We start from the raw sequence: 27,272 nt of genomic DNA on the forward strand, positions 1-27,272 counted from the left end.
AAATTCTGGTCGTATGTTAAGTATACAAGCGGCAAGATGCAGTCAATACCTTCGCTGCGCAGTGCTGATGGTACTGTTACCGACGACTGTGCCGCTAAAGCGGAGTTATTGAACGCAGTTTTCCTAAATCCCTTCACCAGGGAAGATGAATGGAATATTCCAGAATTTGAAACACAAACAGCTGCTAGCATGAGTTTCTTAGAAGTAGATACCTTAGGGGTTGCGAAGCAACTCAAATCGCTTGATACGGGCAAGTCATCAGGTCCAGATTGTATACCGATTAGGTTCCTTTCAGATTACACTGATACAATAGCTCCCTACTTAGCAATCATATACAACTGCTCACTCACCGATAGATCTGTACCTACAGATTGGAAAATTGCGCAGGTCGCACCAGTGTTTAAGAAGGGTAGTAGGAGTAATCCATCGAACTACAGACCTATATCATTGACGTCGGTTTGCAGTAGGGTTTTGGAGCATATACTGTATTCAAACATTATGAATCACCTCGAAGGGAACAATCTATTGATACGTAATCAGCATGGTTCCAGAAAACATCTTTCTTGTGCAACTCAGCCAGCTGTTTATTCGCACGAAGTAATGGCCACTATCGACAGGGGATCTCAGGTTGATTCCGTATTTATGGATTTCCGGAAAGCTTTTGACACCGCTCCTCACAAGCGACTTCTAATCAAGCTGTGGGCCTATTGGGTATTGTCTCAGTTGTGTGACTGGGTTCGTGATTTCCTGTCAGGAAGGTCGCAGTTCATAGTAATAGACGGCAAATCATCGAGTAAAACTGAAGTGATATCAGGTGTTCCCCAGGGAAGCATCCTGGGACATCTGCTGTTCCTGATCTATGTAAATGACCTGGGTGACAATCTGAGCAGTTCTCTTAGGTTGTTCACAGATGATGATGTAATTTACCATCTAGTAAGGTCATCCGAAGACCAGTATCAGTCGCAAAGCGATTTACAAAAGATTGCTGTATGGTGTGGCAGGTGACAGTTGACGCTAAATAACGAAAAGTGTGAGGTGATCCACATGAGTTCCAAAAGAAATCCGTTGGAATTCGATTTCTCGATAAATAGTACAATTCTCAAGGCTGTCAATTCAACTAAGTACCTGGGTGTTCAAATGACGAAAAATTTCAGTTGGAAAGACCACATAGATAATATTGTGGGAAAGGCGAGCCAAAGGTTGCGTTTCATTGGCAGGACACTTAGAAGATGCAACAAGTCCACTAAAGAGACAGCTTACATCACACTCGTTCGTCTTCTGTTAGAATATTGCTGCACGGTGTGGGATCCTTAACAGGTGGGGTTGACGGAGGACATCGAAAGGGTGCAAAAAAGGGCAGCTCGTTTTGTATTATCACGTAATAGGGGAGAGAGTGTGGCAGATATGATACACGAGTTGAGATGGAAGTCATTAATGCAAAGATGTTTTTCGTCACGGTGAGATCTATTTACGAAATTTCAGTCATCAACTTTCTCTTCCGAATGTGAAAATATTTTGTTGAACCCAACCTACATAGGTAAGAATGATCATCAAAATAAAATAAGAGAAATCAGAGTTCGAACAGAAAGGTTTAGGTGTTCGTTTTTCCCACGCGTGATTCGAGAGTGGAATGGTAGAGAGATTGTATGATTGTGGTTCGATGAACCCTCTGCTAAGCATTTAAATGTGAATTGCAGAGTAGTCATATAGATGTAGATGTACATACATAGCAAAATGTCTGTTTTTGTTATATTTCAGGATACATGTTATCACTCCGTCACAGGAAACACCATCGGCTTGCACAATTTAAGAAATCCTGTTAACAACCAAGGCCCGTATCGACTCAGGAAAAGCAAACAACAGCCACAATTCAAGGAAGTAACTGGCGGTGAAATAGATCAGCTAAGAAATCACAGTGACCACAACAGACTTATAGGTATCAATAAAACAATAGCAGTTAAGACCTCAAAATCCAAAAATTAACTGAAGTTCACGAATAAAAGCTGAAGCTTACCAGTTCCAAAGGGGGATCCAGAATTCAGCACAGCGAAACTGGTTTCAACTCTCTCATTGTTGTGCCCTGTCCCACAGCTGGCTAGCCAGGCTATACAGGAAGATGGAACTTGAAGTCAGCCACTGATTCAAGTTGGCCCACAAATAGGCCAACAACAACTTGCTGGACTCTGTGCCCAAGATGCTTGTGCAAGTCCTCCCCTTGTGTGAAGATCAAGGTTAAAGCAGGCTCAAACATGGTATTTGGATGTCTCTATAGGCCCCCTGTCTCAGCAGTTGTTGTGGCAGAGCGCCTGAATGACAATTTGGAATATATTTCGAGTATTTTTCCCAACCATATTATAGTTCTGGTTGGAGATTTTAATTTGTCGGATATAGACTGGGAGACTCAAACGTTTATAACGGGTGGCAGGGACAAAGAATCCAGTGAAATTTTTTTAAGTGCATTATCTGCAAACTACCTTGAGCAGTTAAACACAGGACCAAAATGGTACTGAAACAGAGGATGACAGACTAAATGCCGAAATACTAAGTGTCTTTTTCCAAAGCTGTTTCACAGAGGAAGACTGCACTGTAGTTCCTTTTCTAGATTTTTGCACAGATGACAAAATGGTAGATATCAAAATAGATGACAGAGGGATAGGAAAACAATTAAAATCACTCAAAAGAGGAAAGGCTGTTGAACCTGATGGGATACCAGTTTGATTTTACACAAAGTACGCGAAGGAACTTGCCCCCCTTCTTGCAGCAGTGTACCGTGGGTCTCTAAGGAACTTGCCCCCCTTCTTGCAGCAGTGTACCGTAGGTCTCTAGAAGAGTGTAGCATTCCAAAGGATTGGAAAAGGGCACAGGTCATCCCCGTTTTCAAGAAGGGACGGCGAACAGATGTGCAGGACTATAGAGCTCTATCTCTAACGTCGATGAGTTGTAGAATTTTGGAACATGTATTATGTCTTTTCTGGAGACTAGAAATCTACTCTGTAGGAATCAGCATGGGTTTCAAAAAAGACGATCGTGTGAAACCCAGCTCGCACTATTCGCCCACGAGACTCAGAGGGCCATAGTCATGGGTTCCCAGGTACATGCCGTGTTTCTTGACTTCCGCAAGGCGCTCGATACAGTTCCCCACAGTCATTTAATGAACAAAGTAAGAGCATATGGACTATCAGACCAATTGTGTGATTGGATTGAAGAGTTCCTAGATAACAGAATGCAACATGTCATTCTCAATGGAGAGAAGTCTTCCGAAGTGAGAGTGATTTTGGGTGTGCCACAGGGTAGTGTCATAGGAGCATCGCTATTCACAATATACATAAATGACCTTGTGGATGACATCGGAAGTTCACTGAGGCTTTTTGCGAATGATGCTGTAGTATACTGAGAGTTTGTAACAATGGAAAACTGTACTGAAATGCAGGAGGATCTGCAACAAATTGATGCATGGTGCAGGGAATGGCAATTGAATCTCAATGTAGACAAGTGTAATGTGCTGTGAATACATAGAAAGAAATATCCATTATCATTTAGCTACAATATAGCAGGTCAGCAGCTGGAAGCAGTTGATTCCATAAATTATCTGGGAGTAGGCATTAGGAGTGATTTAAAATGGAATGATCATATAAAGTTGTTAGTCAGTAAAGCAGATGCCAGACTGAGATTCATTGGAAGAATCCTAAGGAAATGCAATCTGAAAACAAAGGAAGTAGGTTACAGTATACTTGTTCGCCCACTGCTTGAATATTGCTCACCAGTGTGGGATCCGTACCAGGTAGGGTTGATAGAATAGATAGAGAAGATCCAATGGAGAGCAGTGCACTTCGTTACAGGATCATTTAGTAATCGTGAAAGCATTATGGAGATGATAAATAAACTCCAGTGGAAGGCTCTGCAGGAGAGACACTCAGTAGCTCGGTATGGGCCACTTGCAGAATATGGATGTAGATGTAGATGTAGATGTACTTGCTGGGCAGACTTCTCACACTGTCCTCCTCACTCATTTACCACTCCCCAACTATTGATGCTACAACATGCCCCGCCCCCATCAATGACCTGGAGCAAAGATTTTAGTGGCTTCAAACCAGGGGATTTCACATGACAGATCCAGCTAGAGGTGCAAGGAATTTGAAAGACGATGCCAGCAACCCTGCCATGACTCACTACTTACCATAAATAAGACACATTAAGTTGCAGGCAGCACAATTAAAAGACACTTACACAAGCTTTCGGCCAAAGCCTTCATCAGCAAAAGAGAAACAGAGAAGCACATACCATTCATACACATAAGCAAGCACACCTCACGTACACATGACCATTAACTCCACCAGCTCGGGCCAGAATGCAGCTATCCTGTGGGATGGCAGCAGTAATCTGGAAGGGAAGGGATAGTAGTATTTGTGTGGGGGTGGGGGCAAAGGAACACTGTCTGGCAGAGTGTGCGGGAACTTAGAGTGCCAACAGACAAGGCAATAAGAGGTGGTGTGGCAAGGAGGCAGTGACATAAAGGAGTGAAAAGGAGAGGAGCGGGGAAAGATGGGTGGTTATGTTGGCAGAGGGTGGCAAACAAAGAGATTGGGAAATGAGAATGGGGAGGCAGTGATAGGACAAAGGGGTGGAAACTGTAGGATGGAGTGCATGGGGATAGTATGTTAATGTAGATTGAGGCCAGGATAATTACATGAGTAGAGAATGTATTGTAAGGATAACTCCCATCAGCACAGTTCAGAAAAGCTGGTTGTAGAGGGGAGGATCCAGATGAGTTCGGTAGTGAAGCAGCCATTGAAATCAAGTATGTTATGCTCAGATGCATGTAGTGCACAGGGTGGTCCATTTTGCTCTTCGCACATTTTGATAGTGGCCATTAATCCTGGTGGAAAGCTTGTTGGTAGCCGTACCAATATAAAAAGCTGTGCAGAAGTTGCAGCAGAGCTGGTAAATGACACAACTGCTTTCACAGATAAACTGGCCCCTGATGTGACAGGATAACCTGTGACAGGACTGGAACAGGAAGTGATAGGTGGGTGGATTGGGCAGGAGTTTAGGAATGGTATTGGGGTGGACTAGGATGTTGTGGTGGTTGGGTGGGTGATGGAACATCACTTTAGGAGAGCGTGAAAGATCTCGGGTAGGATATCCCCCTTTTCAGGGCATGATGAAGGGTAATCAAAGACTTGGCAAGGGATGTGGTTCAGTTGTTCCATCCTGGGCGGTACTGGGCAATGAAAGGGGCACTCCTTTGCGGCTGGTTCTTGGGGGTGTGAGGGGAAATTGCATGGGAGAGCTGTTTGTGGACTAAGTCTGGAGGACAGTGTTGCTTTTTTATATATTTGTTTTTATTTAATGCTACTGCTTTCGAGCATGGCTCATTTTCAAGTGGTAGGCACCACTTGAAAATAAGCCATGTTTAAAACTCGTAACAATAAATAAAAAATATGTGTAAAAAAGCAGCTCTGGTGGAATATCATTATTATGCATTCTATGACCTATGGTGGCTTGATCATGCGATATCTTGAGGGGGTGCTACATTTGAAGTTGAGTAGTGGTGACAGTGATAACACTGATGTCACTCACCATATTGGCAGCTTTGTTGGATACAGCAGATTTGTTCCCCAGGAAAAATTCCATAGTTAACAATTAAGTACATAGATGAATAGTATGAAACTGAAAGGCACTGATGACAGAACACCAAGGGCATAATATGCTGATAATGCTCTGTTTTTAAGTATTTTTGTGATTGAATTTTCTCATTTTCAGAAGATCCACATGCCAATTAGTTGTGAGGTTGTAACACAAAAAAGCAGATAAAACACCTTCTGCACCATTCAAAATTTTTTGCCGTTTAATATCTGTTGATAACTTGTACTGTATTTCTGATTCTGAATATGTAAACCTTATTACAGAAATTATATTTAATACATAACTGATGTAATAGTGTACTTATTTCTAACTCTATATAATTCATTGTAAATATAATGAAAATATTGTAAAGTGCTGGGTAATAGCCAGGCGAACTTTATTTAAATATATCGATAGCAACGGCGAAATGGCAGAAGCTGTGTCATTGTTTATCTTTGCTTAGGGAGAGTAGAGAGGATATAAAATGTAGACTGGCAATGGCAAGGAAAGTGTTTCTGAAGAAGAAAAAATTGTTAACATTGACTATAGATTTAAATGTCAGGAAGTCATTTCTGAAAGTATTTGTATGGAGTGTAGCCATGTATGGAAGTGAAACGTGGACGATAAATAATTTAGACAAGAAGAGAATAGAAGATTTCGAAATGTGGTGCTACAGAAGAATGCTGAAGATTAGATGGGTAGATCACATGACTAATGAGGAGGTATTGAATATAATTGGGGAGAAGAGGAGCTTGTGGCACAACTTGACTAGAAGAAGGGATTGGTTGGTAGGACATGTTCTGAGACATCAAGGGATCACCAATTTAGTATTGGGGGGCAGTGTGGAGGGTAAAAATCGTAGAGGGAGACCAAGAGATGAATACACTAAGCAGATTCAGAAGGATGCAGGCTGCAGTAGGTACTGGGGGATGAAGAAGCTTGCACAGGATAGAGTAGCATGGAGAGCTGCATCAAACCAGTCTCAGGAGTGAAGACCACAACAACAACAACAGGGAGAGTCTCTGTCGAGTGTTGCGAGCAGAGAGGAAGTAGAGCAGCTTGAGTCATGAAAGAGTGCAGTAGTGTTTGTTGAGCACTCCCGCAGATCTGTGATGCAGCTGTGATCGCACCTGTGTAGGCGCACCTAGTTCGTTAACCCCCGAGAGTATTGAGAGCACGGTAGGTGTGGACAGGTGGAGGAAGCTGCAATTCTAACTATTCCCTGCCCCATAATTATCCATGGCTCTGGGAATGACTCGGAATTCTCGTCCAACAGCAGCAGCAGCACCAGCGGCAACTCAGCATTGTTGTCAGTTACATTCATCATCTGTACAGTTACAACATCGTAAGACTGTTAAGTGAAAAGTTATAAACTTACATAGGCATTACTCAGTGACATTTCTTCACAAAGTATTACTAACTTGAATAATAATAGTTAATAATAATAATAGTTAAAACTTATAGGGCACATGTGTTGTCATTGGCCTCAGACATTGTTATCAGGCAGGGTCCCTTTACTTCCCGTGTAATCACTGAGTGTTGTAAGAAAATGAAAATTGATTAACTATTTACTGCCAGTTTTGTGTGTTTGCTAATGACTAGTTTCAGCCTAAGTTTTCGGCCTCAGTAAAGTAAACTGCTTGCCTATTTCTAAAATTTGTATTGCATTACACTGAGGTTACTAAAATTAATTTTTTTTTACACAACAAAGTTTTAGTTATGAAAAAGGAAAGTTGCTACTCACAATATAGCAGAGATGCTGAGTTGCAGATTGGCACAACAAAAAGAGTGTTATTTGTGACAGTCTTCTTGTTGTGCCTATCTGTGACTCGGCATCTCTGTTATATGATGAGTAGCAACTTTCCTTTTCATAGTATTGTTACATTTCATCCTGGATTTTTCAGAAGTTTTAGTTACATTTATTTAACCAGTAACTCCATTTAATTTTACTTTCAAAATTTAGTATTTCAGAATAAGTAACTGCAAACACAGTGCTTTCTGATTCATTTATTTTTTCATGAACTGTTGTGCTGTGGAAAAGCATGACAACCTTCTGTTGCCATGCCAGTGATTATTGCTTCAATTTCTTTGTCATTACCTTTCTTAAGATTCTGGAGATCATTCCCCTAGTGGGCAAGTGACTGTTTAATTATCCCGTTTCTAGCTTATCAGTATTTTCTTTGTATTATCAGTAATTTTTGTAGTAAATATTACATGGTACACTTTTCACCCCTGTGTGGTTTGTGAATGATTGCAGTATATTACACCCATTTCAAAATTATCATCAGTATTTAGATTAGGTTTAGAATAGATTCTTCCTTCAGAAGGATCTGTTGTACACTTTCCTCCAACTAACTGGTGTTATTTTCCTTCGGTAATGATAGCCTTACTCACTGTAAAATTTCATTAGGCATATGCAATCATGGTCAGTTGTATCACAGTCCAGTAGGCCGATTAAGAATGGGGAGGTTACAAGGTTCAATGTAAAATGAACACGTTTCACAGCAAAACGATTTTTTAAGACCTGAAGATGACAGCAAGGCCTGTCAAAACTGATTGTGTTAAGTAAAGAAATATTTATGCACTCTAGGCTGTTAAATGTTTTAGCTAGTATTTTTTTGAGTTCAGACTACTTCCTCTGAGAATCGATATTCGTTCCTACATTGCAGTCTATAGAGGTACCATATACATTTAATTTAACAGTGGCATTTTCCCTCTTCAGTCTGAAATTTGTTGCATTTGTTTTTCTTATGCTCAGTGTAACTTTATTGCATATTGACCAACTGTAAACTTCATTAGGGTTTTCATTTGCTTTCACTGCAAGGAGTTCTCTCTCTCCCTCTCTCTCTTTTTTCCCAGTAACTATAATGCTGCTGACATCAACAAAGAGATATTTTCCCCCATAGCTAACACTATCTGGAAAGTTGATTGTTGATGCTGTAGTTGTAATTACACTTGTTGCAGTGTTGACTTCTATAAAACCACGAATGATGGTTATGAGATTGCTACTGATCTCATCTGTGATATTTGTGTTTGTCCCCATACAAAAGTATGTCAATTTTATGGATGAGACTGTATCTAGAACTCCTGTTAATTTGTTAAAAAAAAGTGTCCACTCTACCACTGAGTCACAACCATAAAAATAATTACTTTTTTGTTGATGTTAAGTCCAGTTACTTCAATAGCTGATATTTCAAAAGTATTTGTCTTCACTAACTAAGTCAAGCCCCAGTTTAAACTATTTGCCATTTCTTACATAAATGCACAATATCCCGCCATCTGAAGAATTCCTCCAGTCAGAGCTTTTTTTAATGACATCCAGTAAATATTAATTTTAGCTTGTCAGAATGTATCTTGTGAGTGTTGGATGCAGAAGCTTTTAAATTAATGGGGGCACACTTTATACAGTGGGAACTGTTGTCTGGATTAACTTTTTGAACTAGCTATAACAATCTTCCCTTTCCAGTCCTGTTTAGCTGTAAATCATGCCTAAAGAAACCCCATCTATCACTAGCCCTGACTGGTATCAGTGCAACATGTGTAAAGTCAGCTGCCATCTATTTATACCGGTGATCAGATGTTCTTGAGAAAGGTTATGTCAAGTGGATTTTGAGAATCTACATGATGTTTTATACTGACAAAATATGTAAGTATGATAACTATCAAATTGTCTGCTAATATGAAAAGACATTACCAAACTATCTAAAAGCAAATTTGATCACAGTTGCTGAACATGGAGCCCACACCATCAGAAACGCCTTCAGTGGTTGCTTCAAAACTTGTAAATTGAATCTGTCTCCCAGCCAGTTCCTCCCCCCAATCATCATTTCTTTAAACTGTCCAGATGAGAACACAATCTCTGTTCTCAGCCAGCCACCACTTCCCGTTCACAGAGCCAATATCTTCTTGTGCCATTTTTCAGCCCATTCACCTGATTACCTAACCTTGTACGTCCATTCTAGTCTCTCATCTTCCTCTTTCATGCACTTTTGATTACTGCTATTCCACATTTAGTCACCACTACACTTCTACTGACAGCTATCTATGTTCTCCTTTTCCGGCTTCCATTATTACCCTGCAGCCTCCTTTGGTCACAGACTTTCTTAATGAAAGAATTTAATTTTTAAGTGCCATCAATTGATGGTGAAATGAGAAATGCTATGTGTTTGGGAACAATACAATTGAAGACATTACAAATATGTTTGTACTGAGGATGAACTTCGTCAGAAGCTACTGACCATACGTTTCCTCAATTCTTCACTTAATAAACTTCTACTTCAGATTTTTCTTGCAATTGTGTCTCCACAACAAGGCAGTGAGGTGACATTTTGTAAACTCTGCTGTATTTTGTCAAAAGAAGCAAATTTTAACATGGAAACAAGAAAAGTGAGTAGGTTTTACTCAAAATTCACCACTCATGGGACTTCGCTGAAAGTTACAAATGGTTAACAAACCAAGTGAAAACAAACTGCTGCATTTTCAATGGAATTCTTTTCAGATACTAATCAAAGCAGAGGTGACAGATTGTTCTGAATTTCAGTATGTAAGTGTGGGTGTGGAGGGGCTCCACTCAATGGTTACTAAAAATGTGAGCCTCAGTTTGGAATGGCACTTCTCCTCCAGCTCTTGGTGTTTCCCCTATAGCATCTGCCTGTAACCCCCACCACTACCACTTTCCACACACGTACCCTGCTGACTGTGCAGCTATCAGCCACCATAATTTGCATGGACTTGACTCACAAAATTTTGTATGTGTTTGTTGCAAGGGAGAGGGGAGCAGCAGTTACGGGGGGCATTGTTGCAAGGGAAGGAGGAGATTGTGGTGAAGTGTGTGGGAATTAGGGGATAGTTCTCATATTTATTCATCAACCACTAATCATGTTAAGTACCATGTTTTTTGAAGTAGCTCTTAAGATCATTGTTTTTGTGGTGCGCAGCATGTTCATCAGCCAGGTAGTTAAGTTTGTCATTAGCTGCAGTATGGTAGTGTCTATCCATATTCACACACAACTCTGCACAGTGATTGTAGTGCAACTCATTTACAGCAAGGCTGCTTTCATGCATGACACTACATTTGCTATGAGAAGACATACCAGATACCACTGACTGGACTGTAGTAGGGAGGTGGTGTATGGGGCACCCAGAGGGGAATGAGTCACGCAATGCAGGAATGACAGCATAAAGAGGGGCTAGAATATTGTACTGTATATATGATGTATGTGTAAAAATCCAGTGTTATACATATCACAAACACTAAATCAATTCAGATGTTTTGTAATCAGTGCTTCATTATTCCTTGAAACAACTGCAACCTGTCTGTTGTATTACCAATGTCTGAATTAACACTATCCAAGCAATGGAAAGTCCAGGATGGAATAACAACATTATTATGAAAATTATGGATTGATACCTACCCTATAGAAGAGATGTTGAGTCACAAACATGGACAAGAGGAAGACTGCTACACATTTCAGCTCTTGGCCAGAAGGCCTTCTTCTAAAGTAGAAAATACACACACATTCTTACAAGCACAACTTACACACATGTGACTGGTGTCTCTGGCCACCGTGGCCAGACTCAGTGTGTTATATGAAGAGAGATGTCAGCAATTGTCCAAAAGCTATTTACCAGTTTTCAATAACTGGTATTAAGTGTTAAGTCAAGGAATATACTGCTGCTTTTTATTCATCACACACTGCTGCATTTTATGTATTACCTATAGGTCCATTGAAGAAAGATTAGACTAATTACAACACACACAGAAGCATTTAAGCAGTCCATCTTTCTGCTACATTTGTTAATAGAATGTGAAGAAATCCTAATACATTGTACAGTGGGAAGTGCCATGCACTACACAGTGTTTTGTAGAGTATGGATGAAAAACAAAGATGATGTGACTTACCAAACAAAAGCGCTGGCAGGTCGAAAGACACACAAAGAAACACAAACATACACACAAAATTCAAGCTTTCGCAACAAACTGTTGCCTCATCAGGAAAGAGGGAAGGAGAGGTAAAGACGAAAGGATGTGGGTTTTAAGGGAGAGGGTAAGGAGTCATTCCAATCCCGGGAGCGGAAAGACTTACCTTAGGGGGAAAAAAGGAAGGGTATACACTCGCACACACACACATATCCATCCACACATATACAGACACAAGCAGACATATTTAAAGACAAGGAGTTTGGGCAGAGATGTCAGTCAAGGCGGAAGTGCAGAGGCAAAGATGATGTTGAATGACAGGTGAGGTATGAGTGGCGGCAACTTGAAATTAGCGGAGATTGAGGCCTGGTGGGTAACGGGAAGAGGGGATATATTGAAGAGCAAGTTCCCATCTCCGGAGTTCAGATACATTGGTGTTGGTGGGAAGTGTCCAGATAACCCGGACGGTGTAAAACTGCGCCAAGATGTGCTGGCCGTGCACAAAGCATGTTTAGCCACAGGATGATCCTCATTACCAACAAACACTGTCTGCCTGTGTCCATTCATGCGAAAGGACAGTTTGTTGCTGGTCCCTTCCCTACAGCCTAGGTCTTTGTGGCAAACGAATCTGCTCCAGTCCGGAATCCCTGAACCATTACACCAACAACCTGGCAACAGCTTTCGCATCCCGCAACTACCCTCCCGACCTGGTACAGAAGCAAATAACCAGAGCCATTTCCTCATCCCCTCAAACCCAGAATCCCCCACAGAAGAACCACAAAAGTGCCCCACTTGTGACAGGATACTTTCCGGGACTGGACCAGACTCTGAATGTGGCTCTCCAGCAGGGATACGACTTCCTCAAATCTTGCCCTGAAATGAGATCCATCCTTCATGAAATCCTCCCCACTCCACCAAGAGTGTCTTTCCGCCGTCCACCTAACCTTCGTAACCTGTTAGTTCATCCCTATGAAATCCCCAAACCACCTTCCCTACCCTCTGGCTCCTATCCTTGTAACCACCCCCCAGTGTACAACCTGTCCCATGCACCCTCCCACCACCACCTACTCCAGTCCTGTAACCCGGAAGGTGTACACGATCAAAGGCAGAGCCACATGTGAAAGCACCCACGTGATTTACCAACTGACCTGCCTACACTGTGATGCATTCTATGTGGGAATGACCAGCAACAAACTGTCCAGTCGCATGAATGGACACAGGCAGACAGTGTTTGTTGGTAATGAGGATCACCCTGTGGCTAAACATGCTTTGGTGCACGGCCAGCACATCTTGGCGCAGTGTTACACCATCCGGGTTATCTGGATACTTCCCACCAACACCAACCTATCCGAACTCCGGAGATGGGAACTTGCTCTTCAATATATCCTCTCTTCCCGTTACCCACCAGGCCTCAATCTCCGCTAATTTCAAGTTGCCGCCACTCATACCTCACCTGTCATTCAACATCATCTTTGCCTCTGCACTTCCGCCTCGACTGACATCTCTGCCCAAACTCCTTGTCTTTAAATATGTCTGCTTGTGTCTGTATATGTGTGGATGGATATGTGTGTGTATGCGAGTGTATACCCAGATATATATATATATATATATATATATATATATATATATATATATATATATATATATATATATATATATATATGATGAGGTGACTTACCGAACAAAAGCGCTGGCAGGTCGATAGACACACAAACAAACACAAACGTATGTGTGGATGGATATGTGCGTGTGTGCGAGTGTATACCTGTCCTTTTTTCCCCCTAAGGTAAGTCTTTCTGCTCCCGGGATTGGAATGACTCCTTACCCTCTCCTTTAAAACCCACTTCCTTTCGTCTTCCCCTCTCCTTAACCTCTTTCCTGATGAGGCAACAGTTTGTTGCGAAAGCTTGAATTTTGTGTGTATGTTTGTGTTTGTTTGTGTGTCTATCGACCTGCCAGCGCTTTTGTTCGGTAAGTCACCTCATCTTTGTTTTTAATATATATATATATATATATATATATATATATATATATATAATAGAGGGAAACATTCCACGTGGGAAAAATATATCTAAAAAGAAAGATGATGAAACTTACCAAACAAAAGCGCTGGCAGGTCGATAGACACACAAACAAACACAAACATACACACAAAATTCTAGCTTTCGCAACCAATGGTTGCCTCGTCAGGAAAGAGGGAAGGAGAAGGAAAGACAAAAGGATATGGGTTTTAAGGGAGAGGGTAAGGAGTCATTCCAATCCCGGGAGCGGAAAGACTTACCTTAGGGGGAAAAAAGGACAGGTATACACTCGCACACACACACATATCCATCCACACATACACAGACACAAGCAGACATTTGTAAAGGCAAAGAGTTAAAGAGTTAAAGAGTTTGGGCAAAATCTCTGCCCAAACTCTTTGCCTTTACAAATGTCTGCTTGTGTCTGTGTATGTGTGGATGGATATGTGTGTGTGTGCGAGTGTATACCTGTCCTTTTTTCCCCCTAAGGTAAGTCTTTCCGCTCCCGGGATTGGAATGACTCCTTACCCTCTCCCTTAAAACCCATATCCTTTTGTCTTTCCTTCTCCTTCCCTCTTTCCTGACGAGGCAACCATTGGTTGCGAAAGCTAGAATTTTGTGTGTATGTTTGTGTTTGTTTGTGTGTCTATCGACCTGCCAGCGCTTTTGTTTGGTAAGTTTCATCATCTTTCTTTTTTATATATATATATATATATATAATGGAAGGAATATATATATATATATATATATATATATATATATATATATATATATATATATATATATATATATATATATATATATATATATATATATATATTTTTTTTGTGTAATTCCACATGTTATAAGTGCAACAAAAAATTAGAATGAAAATTAGAACACACTTTGCTATTCAAAACGTAAATAAAATGTAAACAGAGAAATTTCATTTTGCTGATTGTCATTTTCAGAATTAGCTCATTACCAAATTCAAAATGATATCACACTGTATAAAAATTACATTGTCACTATTTATGTTGTCACAGCTAAATCATAACAGATAGGATAGAAATCACTCAACTGATAAATTAGATTTATTATTTATTTGTTATAAAAAATGTCTTTTAATTCTTTCAGGACAATGGCAATGGGTCTCAATTCACTGTCTGGTCAGCTGGGAACTTTCACTGGGAACTATTCATTTCCTTATTTATTAGCTGCTGATTGCATAGCTCCATTTTCTATGCTAACTGCTTTGGTACTTGGTAAGTTCTTTTAATTGATTACTCACACCCATTCTAAATGTGGGGCTAGCAAATCTGTAATTGCTTGCAAATAACAAATAATAGAGTACAAGTATACTGGGAGAGAAGAGGCTATATACATAGCAGGCAGTATTGACTATACAGACTTTGTCAAGATAATGGCTGAAATGTTGTTCAGTATGCTATCACTATCTTCTTTGTTCCAAGAGTTGTTTTCCTATGATTAATAATCAAAGCATGAATCATTCATTGGCAGTCCTTTAGTTTTTTGTATCTTCATTTGAAAGTTATTGTTTATGGCAGTTGTTTCTAACACTTTTCTCTGCTTGCATTAAGTATGAGATATAATAAATGAACAGATAGTTTATTTTCTGAAAACACAAGTTGCAGGTGAATGTTTTAAAATATTTGTGTCTTGTGAAATGTTTTATGTGTGTCAGTGTGGTTGAAATTGATGCGAAAGTTTAGGAGGAGACAACAATGGACTTGGAAGAGCAGTTAAACAGAACGGACATTGTCTTGAAAGGATGATATTGGAATGTAGTTGAATTAAATCGGGTGATGCTGAGGGAATTAGATTAGGAAATGAGACACTTAAAATTGTAGATGAGTTTTGGTATTCGGGCAGCAAAATAAATGATGACAGCCGAGGTAGAGAGGATATAAAATATAGACTGGCAATGTCAAATTTGTCAACATTGAATATGGATTTCAGTGTTAGGTAGACTTTTCTGAAGGTATTTGTTGGGAGTGCATTCCTTGTTTGGAAGTGAAACATGTATGATAAACAGTTTAGACAAAAAGATAATAGAATCTTTTGAAGTGTGGTGCTACAGAAGAATGTTGAAGATTAGAGTTTGTATCATGTAACTAATGAGGAGGTACTGAATAGAACTGGGGATACAAGAAATTTGTGGCACACCTTGACTAAAAGAAGGGATCATCTGATAGGACACATTGTAGGTTGCAGTAGTTATGCAAGGGCTTGCACGAAAAATTACAGCAACACAACAGACTACTACTCATTATGTAGAGGAGATCTGAATCTGCATACAGGCACAAGAAAGACTGCTAACATGTGAGCTTTCAGCCAAATGGCTTTCTTCTAAAGTATGCAACACAAGCACATTGAAAGAAAGACAGTAGTGTATCACAGCTTAATAACAAGAGCCAGAGGAATCATTCACAACACTGCATGAAATCATTTTAGAAGAGCTCCTTATGTGCTTCATTATGGCGACCAAATCAGAGCATGAAAATACACACAAATAACAGAAATAGTTGCCTAATGATGTGAAGCAGGACAATAATTTGTGGTTGACACATGATAATTTGCTTTTGAAATTAGGGTACAGTAGTCAGAGAGGGGGACACAGAGAGAGAGAGGGAGGGAGTGAGTAAGTCAGGGGAGGGGGTTGTGTAGAGGCTGTTTAATTGCTTCTCTGCATCACTGTAGTAAATTTGCTGCTCAAATAAAGTAATTTCTAATTATTCACGTATGGTACTAAAATTTCTACAAAGCATAGCTTATCTTCACCACAGTGATTATTTTTTGCTGGATTAGTATCATAGCTGTGTATATAATAAAGTTGTAGTGCACGGCTTGAAAGATAGAAGTTTAATTACAATAATGCTATGTTTACAGTGACTGCTGGTGTTACATTATTGCTTCCTGACACAAATAAGGCTTCTCTCCAATAAGGAACTTAGCAGTGAAAATGATCCATCAATGGAGATGAGCTCGAGTTTGAACTGTGTGTTCATTGGTTGATCAACTTAGTAGCAGTACCAGAAAAGTGATCAGTGAGTTCAGAAAGTAAAAATGAAATTGACTCTAATATTTTGTCTCCAGTATTTTGTATGTGAAAAGATAATATGAAAGATCAATACTGAAAATGTGTTAACAAAGGGCAAGCAGAGCTTCAAATCACATATTCCTCTTCATATGATTTCATTTATTCCCATGACTGTAATGCCATTAACATTTTTTTATCCAATAAAACTTATTTCTTATTTATTACTACTGGTAGTGTTCGTGATGTATCTGGACTTTTTTGTTATTTTTGCAACTTATGTAAGTCTTTCGTCTTATCAAACAATGAGAAATCTTGGATGGATTGTAACTATATTATGAAAAGGATAGTTGCTACTCACCATAAGTGGAGATGCTGAGTTGCAGATAGGCACAACAGAAAGATGGTCAGAAAGGGAGCTTTTGGCCAACAAGACCTTTGTTGAAAATAGACAAAACACACACACACACACACACACTCACACACACACACACACACACACACACACACACACACACTGCTGCAAATGCAACTCACACACTCATAACCACAGTCTTTGCCAGCTGAAGCCAGACTTTGTCTCATGATACATACAATAGACAAAGAAGCTTTCTCTTTTTTTGACAAAAAAGCTTTCACTTTTTTTACTCTTCTTGGACAAATGGTTTTTACTTGAAAGTGCTATGTAATAGTGGACAAGACTTCAGTATTAAAGTTGTTTTCTGTAACATATGGAGTGTACAAGTGTACATTTGTGATTGAAAGTAATACTAATTTTCACATTATAGAAATGTAATGGTCATCGCCAAATCCCTTCAGTAGCTGTGCTGAGTATTAGTGCTTAGAGAATGTATATTGTCTTGGAAGAGCACTGTAGTTTAATTCATACATAAGACATAGAGAACATAGTGGAAAGTTGAAAACTTTGTCATGTCATGAAGCAGGTTCAGATGCTGCTCATGAAGAGCAACAGCTTTTGCATGAGTCAGTAGCGGTAGTGTATAGGTTTACTGATTTGAAGCTATGCCTCTGAAGTCTCGTGTAATTTTTTCTCAGGCTGTCCCACTGTTATGAGATTTGACAAAAATTATTTTGTTAAATAAAGTACGCAGCACTGCAGCAATCAATTTTTGGTCTCTTCATATTTATTAACATATACAATGTTCCCCTTTTTATGGTCAGTTTTGTAACATGCAAATGCCTCAGAATTCAGAATATACCAGTAAGCTCTTAAGCTTACTTGGAATTTTGAAAGGAATTAGCTTGGGTTATCATGCCCAAAGTGAGTCCAGCACTACCAACTCCATACTTTGTGGAAAAATGAGCATGCGCAGGATACTTAATTTAGCTCTTAATGATCTCATTGGTCTTGAAAACTTCCAAGTTTGCAATCTCCAACATTCAGTTCTGTGATAATATAGATAGTTGCCAAAAATAAAAAGTTGGCTTTCAGTTTTAAAGACTCTCCTAGGTTTATTCAGTCAGTCAGTAAATCCCACACATATAATTCAAGCTGCTGAACATTTCAATGTAAGCACCAATATTGCATAACATTTCAACATACATGAACTCTACAAAAATATGTCTGCACTCTGTAACGTTACTGCATCTGTCTCTTGGGCTTGTTTGTGACAAACATCATGCACTTGGTTCAGATTCAGTATGTTGTTTACATGTTGATCTCCTTATACTGGTGACTAAAGGAAGTTCACATTTATGTTAAAAACAAAACAGTTTTTTATTATTGTTAAAAACAAAGCAGATTTAGATGATTTTCACATAATTATTCTACATCTAGGTAATGATCAGTAAGTATAAAAATGATATTTATCATTTTTAACAGCACAAGGAACTTGAGCTCAGCATTTTCTTGCAACTTTGAATACAAGAACACATTTTAATGTCCACCTTTATCTTATGGTGACATCCTAGGTTTTATATGTTAATTCAGTGTTTCAAAAATCTGAATAAGATTTTACTGTCAACATTTGTGAAAATGAAGTGTGTTTTGGAATTTTGATTTAAGATGCAATTTAAATTTTGTGTGTGTGGATTATAACTTGTCACAATACGTTTAACAAAATTTAAAGTACATTATGAATACTTCATCTTGTAAGCTTTCTAATTCTTGAAAGTTAATGACTTTTCATACAGGTAGATATTTTGAAGCTAAGTATTATGTTAGATTACATACTATTCTGTATTTTGTAATAGTTTGGATGGCCATTCAGGCTCTGACACAAGTTGTGGCATTTAGCAATGCAGATCAAACATTATTTACATGTACATTGCTTCCCACTCTATTAATTTTAGATATTTGCATGTTACAGACATTGTTAAAGTGATTTGAAGAACAAAATGCTAGTTGCACTGATAAAAGTCATTAAAAAAGCTTTCTTTCCTTTATCAGTCATGAGAATATCTGCTTATAACTGCCCATCCCCCCCTCCCCTCTCAAGAGGTCCATAGATATTCCACTACGGAAAGAATTCTATAAATTTTGCCCACATACAAATTAGAATTTTCTTAATTTGGACAAAAATGTGCATGTTATCATGTTGAGACCAGCAAAATATCTTAAAGTTTCTGTATGTCTGAGCATACATATAAATGATTATGGATAAAAATATCAGATTATTAGAATAAACATATCAAAATATTTAAATTGTTAATATGGTATTTTAAATACAGGACTGCATAGCATAAGTGGAGTGCTGAAAAGTGATAGATTTTTGAAGAAATTTAAACAGTATAATAAAATTACATAGTTACCTTAAAGCTTTCTTGAATAACAAAAATATTGATTTTCCTTAGGATTACTGATTTATCTAGTCTCTGGAATTTGCTCTACAGCTGTGCATGGCTCCCTTAATAATAGAATCTTGATTGTTCTACTACATGCATATATGAGATGCGATAAAAAAGTAATGGGAATTTTTATTTTTCTTCAAGAATATTTATTCATTCATCAACATCAACGTTGTCCCCTTCAAAGTAATCCCCCTCAGATGTAAAACACTTGCACCAGCAGTTTTTGCAATTTTGGAAACAATTCCGGATATCACTTTTCATTATGGTGTTCTGCTCATTTGACGATTCTGTTTTTATCTCATCAGTTGTGGTAAAACATACAGTGGCTGAGGAAACATAATGTTTTTTTCTTTTTTTTCCAAAAAAATCGTGAACAAGCACTGAGATATGAGCATGAGCATTATTGCAAAGCAGTTTCCATGAGTGGTTTTGCCACAATTCTGTTTGTTTCCTTCAGATTGCTTCATGCAAATGGCACATAACTTCCAGGTAGTATTCCTTTTGACTGTACATCCATAAGGCAGGAACTCATAATGCACTATCCAGCTCATGATGCACTATTCCATTGTAATTAGAGAAAATGGTGAAAAGAGCCTTCACTTGTGATTATGTCAAATTTTTGTTCAATTTTTACACCTCAGGCAGTTTTCATTGGGATGATGTCATATCCATAAGCCCATGTTTTGCTACCTGTTATAATCTTCTTTGAAGTTCTGGATCATTGTCAACTTCATTCAGCATTACTTGAGCATGTCGATGTGATATTGTTTTTCGTTGAAATTCAGTAATTTCATAACAAACTTTGTGCTACACATTTGATGCCCAAAACACCTGAAAAAATTGTTTGGCATGAGCCAAAGGACATTCAGACACCATAAGCAACCTCTCTTATGGTGATTTTGTGATTTTACAGAATCATTTGCCTTACTTCTTCCACATTGTTGTCAATAACTGATATGCTAGGGTGTCCACGGCAGTTGTCGTCTTTGATACCTTCTGATCCCTCTTTGAGAAGTTTAAACCACTTGTAAAGCCTTGTCTTCCTCTTAGTAGCCACAGTCAACACTTCAGATGCGGTGCTGCACTTTATTTCATTTTTCAAGAAAAGTTTAATGCAAATTCTTTGATCTATCTTTTTCGAAAGTAAAAACTTGCCAAGCACTCGAAAACACATATACAACCATTTTGACTGTCAATAATAAACTAAATATTCAAAAAAGTTGAAAATGCAAACAAACATCAGGAACATGTGTACCAACAAGATTAAGAAAAATAAATTTGAAAATTGGATCTATAAAGCCTATAAAGGCTGCAAAATTAAAAAATTTCCATTACTTTTTGTCACACCTCGTAAATGTAATTTCTTTAGGCATGAAAGTGACTGAAACAATGGGTACTTGCCAACAGTCAAAAATAAAATAAAAAAAAAACACTGAGATGAAATTTCTCAGGTAATGAGCACAGCTCTTTTTTTGGGATATCACAGTCCACCTGAATCAAAACCATAGATATTATATAAGAATCACACAAAAAAGAGTATGAAAAACATACTTAAATCTTAACATAAAGGACATATATATCCAAGGTAACTTTCCTACACTTAGTAATTTTGCAAGTTCTACAATCAGTTGGTCAGAATTTTGAGCACGACAATAAAGTTCAAATTTAGCAAAGATATACAGTTTCAGGGAGAGCATAAGGGAACAACTGACAAGAATGGGGGAAAGAAATGCAGTAGAAGAAGAATGGGTAGCTCTGAGGGATGAAGTAGTGAAGGCAGCAGAGGATCAAGTAGGTAAAAAGATGAGGGTTAGTAGCAATCCTTGGGTGACAGAAGGGTTCAAATGGCTCTGAGCACTATGGGACTTAACTACTGAGGTCATCAGTCCCCTAGAACTTAGAACTAATAAAACCTAACTAACCTAAGGACATCACACACATCCATGCCCGAGGCAGGATTCGAACCTGCGACCGTAGCGGTCGCGTGGTTCCAGACTGTAGCGCCTAGAACCGCTCGGCCACCCCGGCCGGTGACGAAAGGGGAAAATATAAAAATGCAGTAAATGAAGCAGGCAAAAAAGAATACAAATGTCTCAAAAATGAGATAGACAGGAAGTGCAAAATGGCTAAGCTGGTGTGGCTAGAGGACAAATGTAAGGATGTAGAGGCTTATCTCACTAGGTGTAAGATAGATACTGCCTACAGGAAAATTAAACAGACCTTTGAGAAAAGAGATCCACTTGTATGAATATCAAGAGCTCATATGGAAACCCAGTTCTAAGCAAAGAAGGGAAAGCAGAAAGGTGGTAGGAGTATATAGAGGGTCTATACAAGGGCGATGTACTTGAGGACAATATTATGGAAATGGAAGAGGATGTAGATGAAGATCAAATGGGAGATATGACACTGCGTTAAGAGTTTGACAGAGCACTGAAAGACCTAAGTCAAACCAAGGCCCCGGGAGTAGACAACTTTCTATTAGAACTACTGACAGCTTTGGGAGAGCCAGTCCTGACAAAACTCTACCATCTGGTGAGCAAAATGTATGAGACAGGCGAAATATCCTCAGACTTCAAGAAGAATATAATAATTCCAATCCCAAAGAAAACAGGTGTTGACAGATGTGAAAATTACCAAACTATCAGCTTAATAAGACACGGCTGCAAAATACTAACACAAATTCTTTACAGACGAATGGAAAAACTGGTAGAAGCCGACCTCGGGGAAGATCAGTTTGGGTTCCGTAGAAATATTGGAACACGTGAGGCAATACTGACCCTACGACTTATCTTAGAACCTAGAGTAAGAAAAGGCAAACCTACATTTCTAGCATTTGTAGACTTAGAGAAAGCTTTTGACAATGTTGACTGGGATACTCTCTTCAAAATTCTGAAGGTGGCAGAGGTAAAATACAGGGAGCGAAAGGCTATTTACAATTTGTACAGAAACCAGATGGCAGTTATAAGAGATGAGGGACATGAAAGGGAAGCAGTGGTTGGGAAGGGAGTGAGACAGGGTTGTAGCCTCTCCCCGATGTTATTCAATCTGTATGTTGAGCAAGTAGTAAAGGAAACAAAAGAAAAATTCAGAGTAGGTATTAAAATCCATGGAGAAGAAATAAAAACTTTGAGGTTCGCCGATGACATTGTAATTCTGTCAGAGACAGCAAAGGACTTGGAAGAGCAGTTGAACGGAATGGACAGTGTCTTGAAAGGAGGATACAAGATGAACATCAACGAAAGCAAAATGAGGATAACGGAATGCAGTCAAATTAAGTTGGGTGATGCTGAGGGAATTAGATTAGGAAATGAGACACTTGATGTAGTAAAGGAGTTTTGCTATTTGGGGAGCAAAATAACTGATGATGGTCCGAAGTAGAGAGGATATAAAATGTAGACTGGCAATGGCAAGAAAAGCATTTCTGAAGAAGAGAAATTTGTTAACAATTTGTAAACATATAGTATAGATTTAAGTGTAAGAAAGTTGTTTCTGAAAGTATTTGTATGGAATGTAGTCATGTATGGAATTGAAACATGGATGATAAATGGTTTGGACAAGAAGAGAATAGAAGCTTTCGAAATGTGGTGCTACAGAAGGATGCTGAATATTAGATGGGTAGATCACATAACTAATGAGGAGGTACTGAATAGAATTGGGGAGAAGAGGAATTTGTGGCACAACTTGACTAGAAGAAGGGATCCGTTGGTAGGACATGTTCTGAGGCATCAAGGGATCACCAATTTAGTATTGGAGGGCAGTGTGGAGGGTAAAAATCATAGAGGGAGACCAAGAAATGAATACACTAAGCAGATTCAGAAGGATGTAGGCTGTAATTTAAACTGGGAGATGGAGAAGCTTGCACAGGTTAAAGTAGGATGGAGACCACTTTAAATGGAAATATATTCAATTATGTCTTGTACCTTCTTTGGAACAAAACAGAATTTGAGCCCATAGCCAGGTACTATGGAGTTTGTGTCAATTCTTGTATGACTTGCTTTTCTACAAGTGGGTCTAATTTTGGTTCTTACACAAATATGTAAAAATCATTTAGCAATTGGGGTTAATATGTTATGACTACACATTTATTTAGGCTCTTCATGCTACAGTCGTGATTTAAAGCAATATACAGGTTTGTTCTTCACATAGGATAAATTATTATGCCTCCACATGAGATCTGTGTAAACCACTCATGGAAACATGAAAACTGATTTCTTCTAAATGAACAAAAAGTTAATCCAGGCATGCAGCCGCGCAAATAAAATTTCCTCTACTGATATTTCGGCCGTGTATCATCCGGCCATCTTCAGAGCGAGTCACAAGACTGATGACAAGGTGCCAAGCATGGCCTTATATGCTCCACCACGGCGGTACTGCGCATGCGGGTCACAGGTGCTGGTTGGCGGCAGAGACATACGCTTACACATGTGCCACCTGTGGCGAAGGCGCACGGACATTCGATTTGCTTATCAATGTTTGATCGGCAGTGGTGACACGATGACGACTTCTCTGCAATTTAATTACTCCAAGAGCCGAATTCCATGCTTTGTCCAAATTAAAACCATTATCTCTGTTTATTAAATTGTTGGCTAATCGAATTTCTATAGCTTCCTTGAATACAGATTCCCAAAAAGAAGAGGTGGATGTTAAAATCTTCACATCACTGTAATTCATGGAATGACCCATATCAATACAATGTTCGGCCACAGCTGACTTGTCTGGTTGTAATAAGCGTGTGTGTCTTCGGTGCTCCACACACCTCTCATGAACGGTGTGTGTTGTTTGACCTATGTATGACTGCTCACAATTTCCGCAAGGAATCTGGTACACACCCGCCTTACAAAGCAGTAAATTGTCCTTCACAGAGCCGAGTAAAGCCGCAATCTTCGTGGGGGGCCGGAAGATCACCTTAACACAGTGTTTCTCAAGAATACGGCCTATCTTTGAAGAAAGAGCACCCACATAGGGCAGAAACGCCCTAGATCTGAAGAAATTACTATCTTCTTCCCTATCACATACCTGCTTTTTAGGTTTTGCATCGAATGCTCTACGAATTTGTTGCAGAGAATATCCATTTGATTTAAGAATGCTCTTGAGGTATGTTAGCTCTCCTTGTAAATTGTCTTCATCGGATATACAGTGCGCCCGATGTACTAAGGTCTTAAGGACACCCATGGTCTGAGAAGGTTGATGGCAGCTACTGGCATGAAGATATAGATTTGTGTGCGTTGGTTTCCGATATACGGCATGTCCTAATGTGCCATCACTTTTACGGGACTGGATTGATGGCACGACATGGGCTAAGTCTGACTGGGTTCGCGAAGTGGCCACAAAAAGACAGATTACCAAGTATAGCCGATTGAACCAGCCTACTCAGGTGGACTCTGTTATTCGGCGCCCTGTCATAAATTTGACAGGTAAGGAATTGGACGAAGCTACGTTGTCTGTCTTAAGTAAAGGGCTAAATTTTGCCCCTACTCCAAAGACTTTGCCGATATCATCTTTCATCAGTGCCATTGAAGAAACTGTCCGACCACTATCAGAGGATTCTGTGGAAGAAATCAGACGAGAAATCTGTCAAGCAATCATGAAGCATCATCCACAAAGAAGCAATGTTTCCAAGGAAGAAAGACGTGCGATACGAAAGCTGCGTGAGGATACTGATACAGTCGTCCTGCATGCTGATAAAGGTAATGCTACGATCCTTTTGCCTCAGGAAGTATACAAGGAAAAGATATGTGGTCTACTTAGTTCTGGTGCATACCGGAAGGTTAACAAAGATCCTACTAACAAGGTGACAATAAGGACTGCTGCCTTACTGAACGCTTCATCACTACCGAAGGAAGTCATAAGAAGTTTAAAAGTATGAGGTGCAGTACCACCGAGATTTTATGGTCTTCCTAAAGTTCACATGATGGGTAAGGATGAGCGTCTAGAGGACTTGTCTATGAGACCTATAATGAGCACTATTGGTTCACCAACATATTTTTCTGCCAAATATTTAGCTTCCTTATTAAAACCATTGGTAGGAAAATGTAGTCACCACATTCGTAATTCTATGGATTTTATTCAGAGACTTAGCAATGTCAGGCTAAATAGTATGGATGTGCTTGTTAATTTTGACGTGGTATCATAATACACCAAGGTACCTTTAAAGGACTTTTTATCTCTTATCAGCCAACAATTTGATAAGAACATTACGGCCTTATTTGAACATGTGCTTTTATCTTCTTATTTTCAGTTTGATGGTGAATTTTATGAGCAAATTGACAGTGTTGCCATGGGAAGCCCCCTCTCCCCTCTGGTAGCTAATTTATTCATGGAAGACTTTGAGGACAAGGCACTGGACTCAGCATGTTTTAAACCTACGGTCTTCTGGAGGTACGTGGACGACACATTCGTGGTATGGCCCCATGGTATGGATGAATTACATCAATTTCTTCAGCATTTGAATTCCATCCATGCTAGCATTAAATTTACTATGGAAATAGAAAAAGACGGCTGCCTCCCCTTTCTGGATGTTGTCGTTCGCCGTAAAAGTGATGGCACATTAGGACATGCCATATATCGGAAACCAACGCACACAAATCTATATCTTCATGCCAGTAACTGCCATCACCCTTCTCAGACCATGGGTGTCCTTAAGACCTTAGTGCATCGGGTGCACTGTATATCCAATGAAGACAATTTACAAGGAGAGCTAACATACCTCAAGAGAATTCTTAAATTGAATGGATATTCTCTGCAACAAATTTGTAGAGCATTTGATGCAAATCCTGAAAAGCAGGTGTGTGATGGGGAAGAAGATAGTAATTTCTTCAAATCTAGGGCGTTTCTGCCCTATGTGGGTGCTCTTTCTTCAAAGATAGGCCGTATTCTTGAGAAACACTGTGTTAAGGTGATCTTCCGGCCCCCCACGAAGATTGCGGCTTTACTCGGCTCTGTGAAGGACAATTTACTGCTTCGTAAGGCGGGTGTGTACCAGATTCCTTGCAGAAATTGTGAGCAGTCATACATAGGTCAAACAACACACACCATTCATGAGAGGTGTGTGGAGCGCCGAAGATACACACGCTTATTACAACCAGACAAGTCAGCTGTGGCCGAACATTGTATTGATACGGGTCATTCCATGAATTACAGTGATGTGAAGATTTTAACATTCATGTCTTCTTTTTGGGAATCTGTATTCAAGGAAGCTATAGAAATTTGATTAGCCAACAATTTAATAAACAGAGATAATGGTTTTAATTTGGACAAAGCATGGAATCCAGCTCTTGGAGTAATTAAATTGCAGAGAAGTCGTCATCGTGTCACCGCCGCCGATCAAACATCGATAAGCAAATCGAATGTCTGTACGTCTTCGCCACAGGTGGCGCATGTGTAAGCATATGTCTCTGCTGCTGACCAGCATCTGTGACCCGCATGCGCAGTACCGCCACGGTGGAGCATATAAGGCCACACTTGGCACCTTGTCGTCAGTCTTGTGACTCGCTCTGAAGACGGCCAGATGATATACGGCTGAAATATCAGTAGAGGAAATTTTATTTGTGCGGCTGCATGCCCGAAATTTAATGGATTATTCATTACACCGTGAGAAGTTGAAAATGCAGAACAAAAAGTTAATTATGCATAAGTATTATTGGAAATTGTTTGTCAATCTATCACTACACAAATGTCACATTTTTCAGGCATATAAGAAAATGTAGAATGACACTAGTGTATCTTAACAAATACATACACTGAGGTGACAAAAGTTGTGGGATAGTAATATGCACATAGATGTATGGCAGTATATATACACACGGTTTTAAAGGGCAGTGCATTGGTTAAGCTGTCATTTGTACTCAGGTGATTTATG

At 39.3% G+C, this 27,272-nt stretch overlaps 1 protein-coding gene across 1 annotated transcript in view; it reads left to right on the forward strand.

Moving 5' to 3' along the window:
• The window catches only part of LOC124799169 (synaptic vesicle glycoprotein 2B-like), a 340,146-nt gene extending 323,421 nt beyond the window's left edge, over nucleotides 1–16,725 (forward strand). Inside the window, exons 11-12 of the mRNA XM_047262707.1 lie at nucleotides 14,683–14,810; nucleotides 16,456–16,725. Of these exons, the coding sequence (XP_047118663.1) occupies nucleotides 14,683–14,810; nucleotides 16,456–16,511 (184 nt within the window). The 3' untranslated portion in view covers nucleotides 16,512–16,725. The remainder of the gene's footprint in view (nucleotides 1–14,682; nucleotides 14,811–16,455) is intronic.
• The last annotated feature ends 10,547 nt before the right edge of the window (nucleotides 16,726–27,272 follow it).

This window comes from Schistocerca piceifrons, chromosome 5 (assembly GCF_021461385.2).
Source record: "Schistocerca piceifrons isolate TAMUIC-IGC-003096 chromosome 5, iqSchPice1.1, whole genome shotgun sequence".
In the NCBI taxonomy this organism is placed as follows: Eukaryota; Metazoa; Arthropoda; class Insecta; order Orthoptera; family Acrididae; genus Schistocerca; species Schistocerca piceifrons.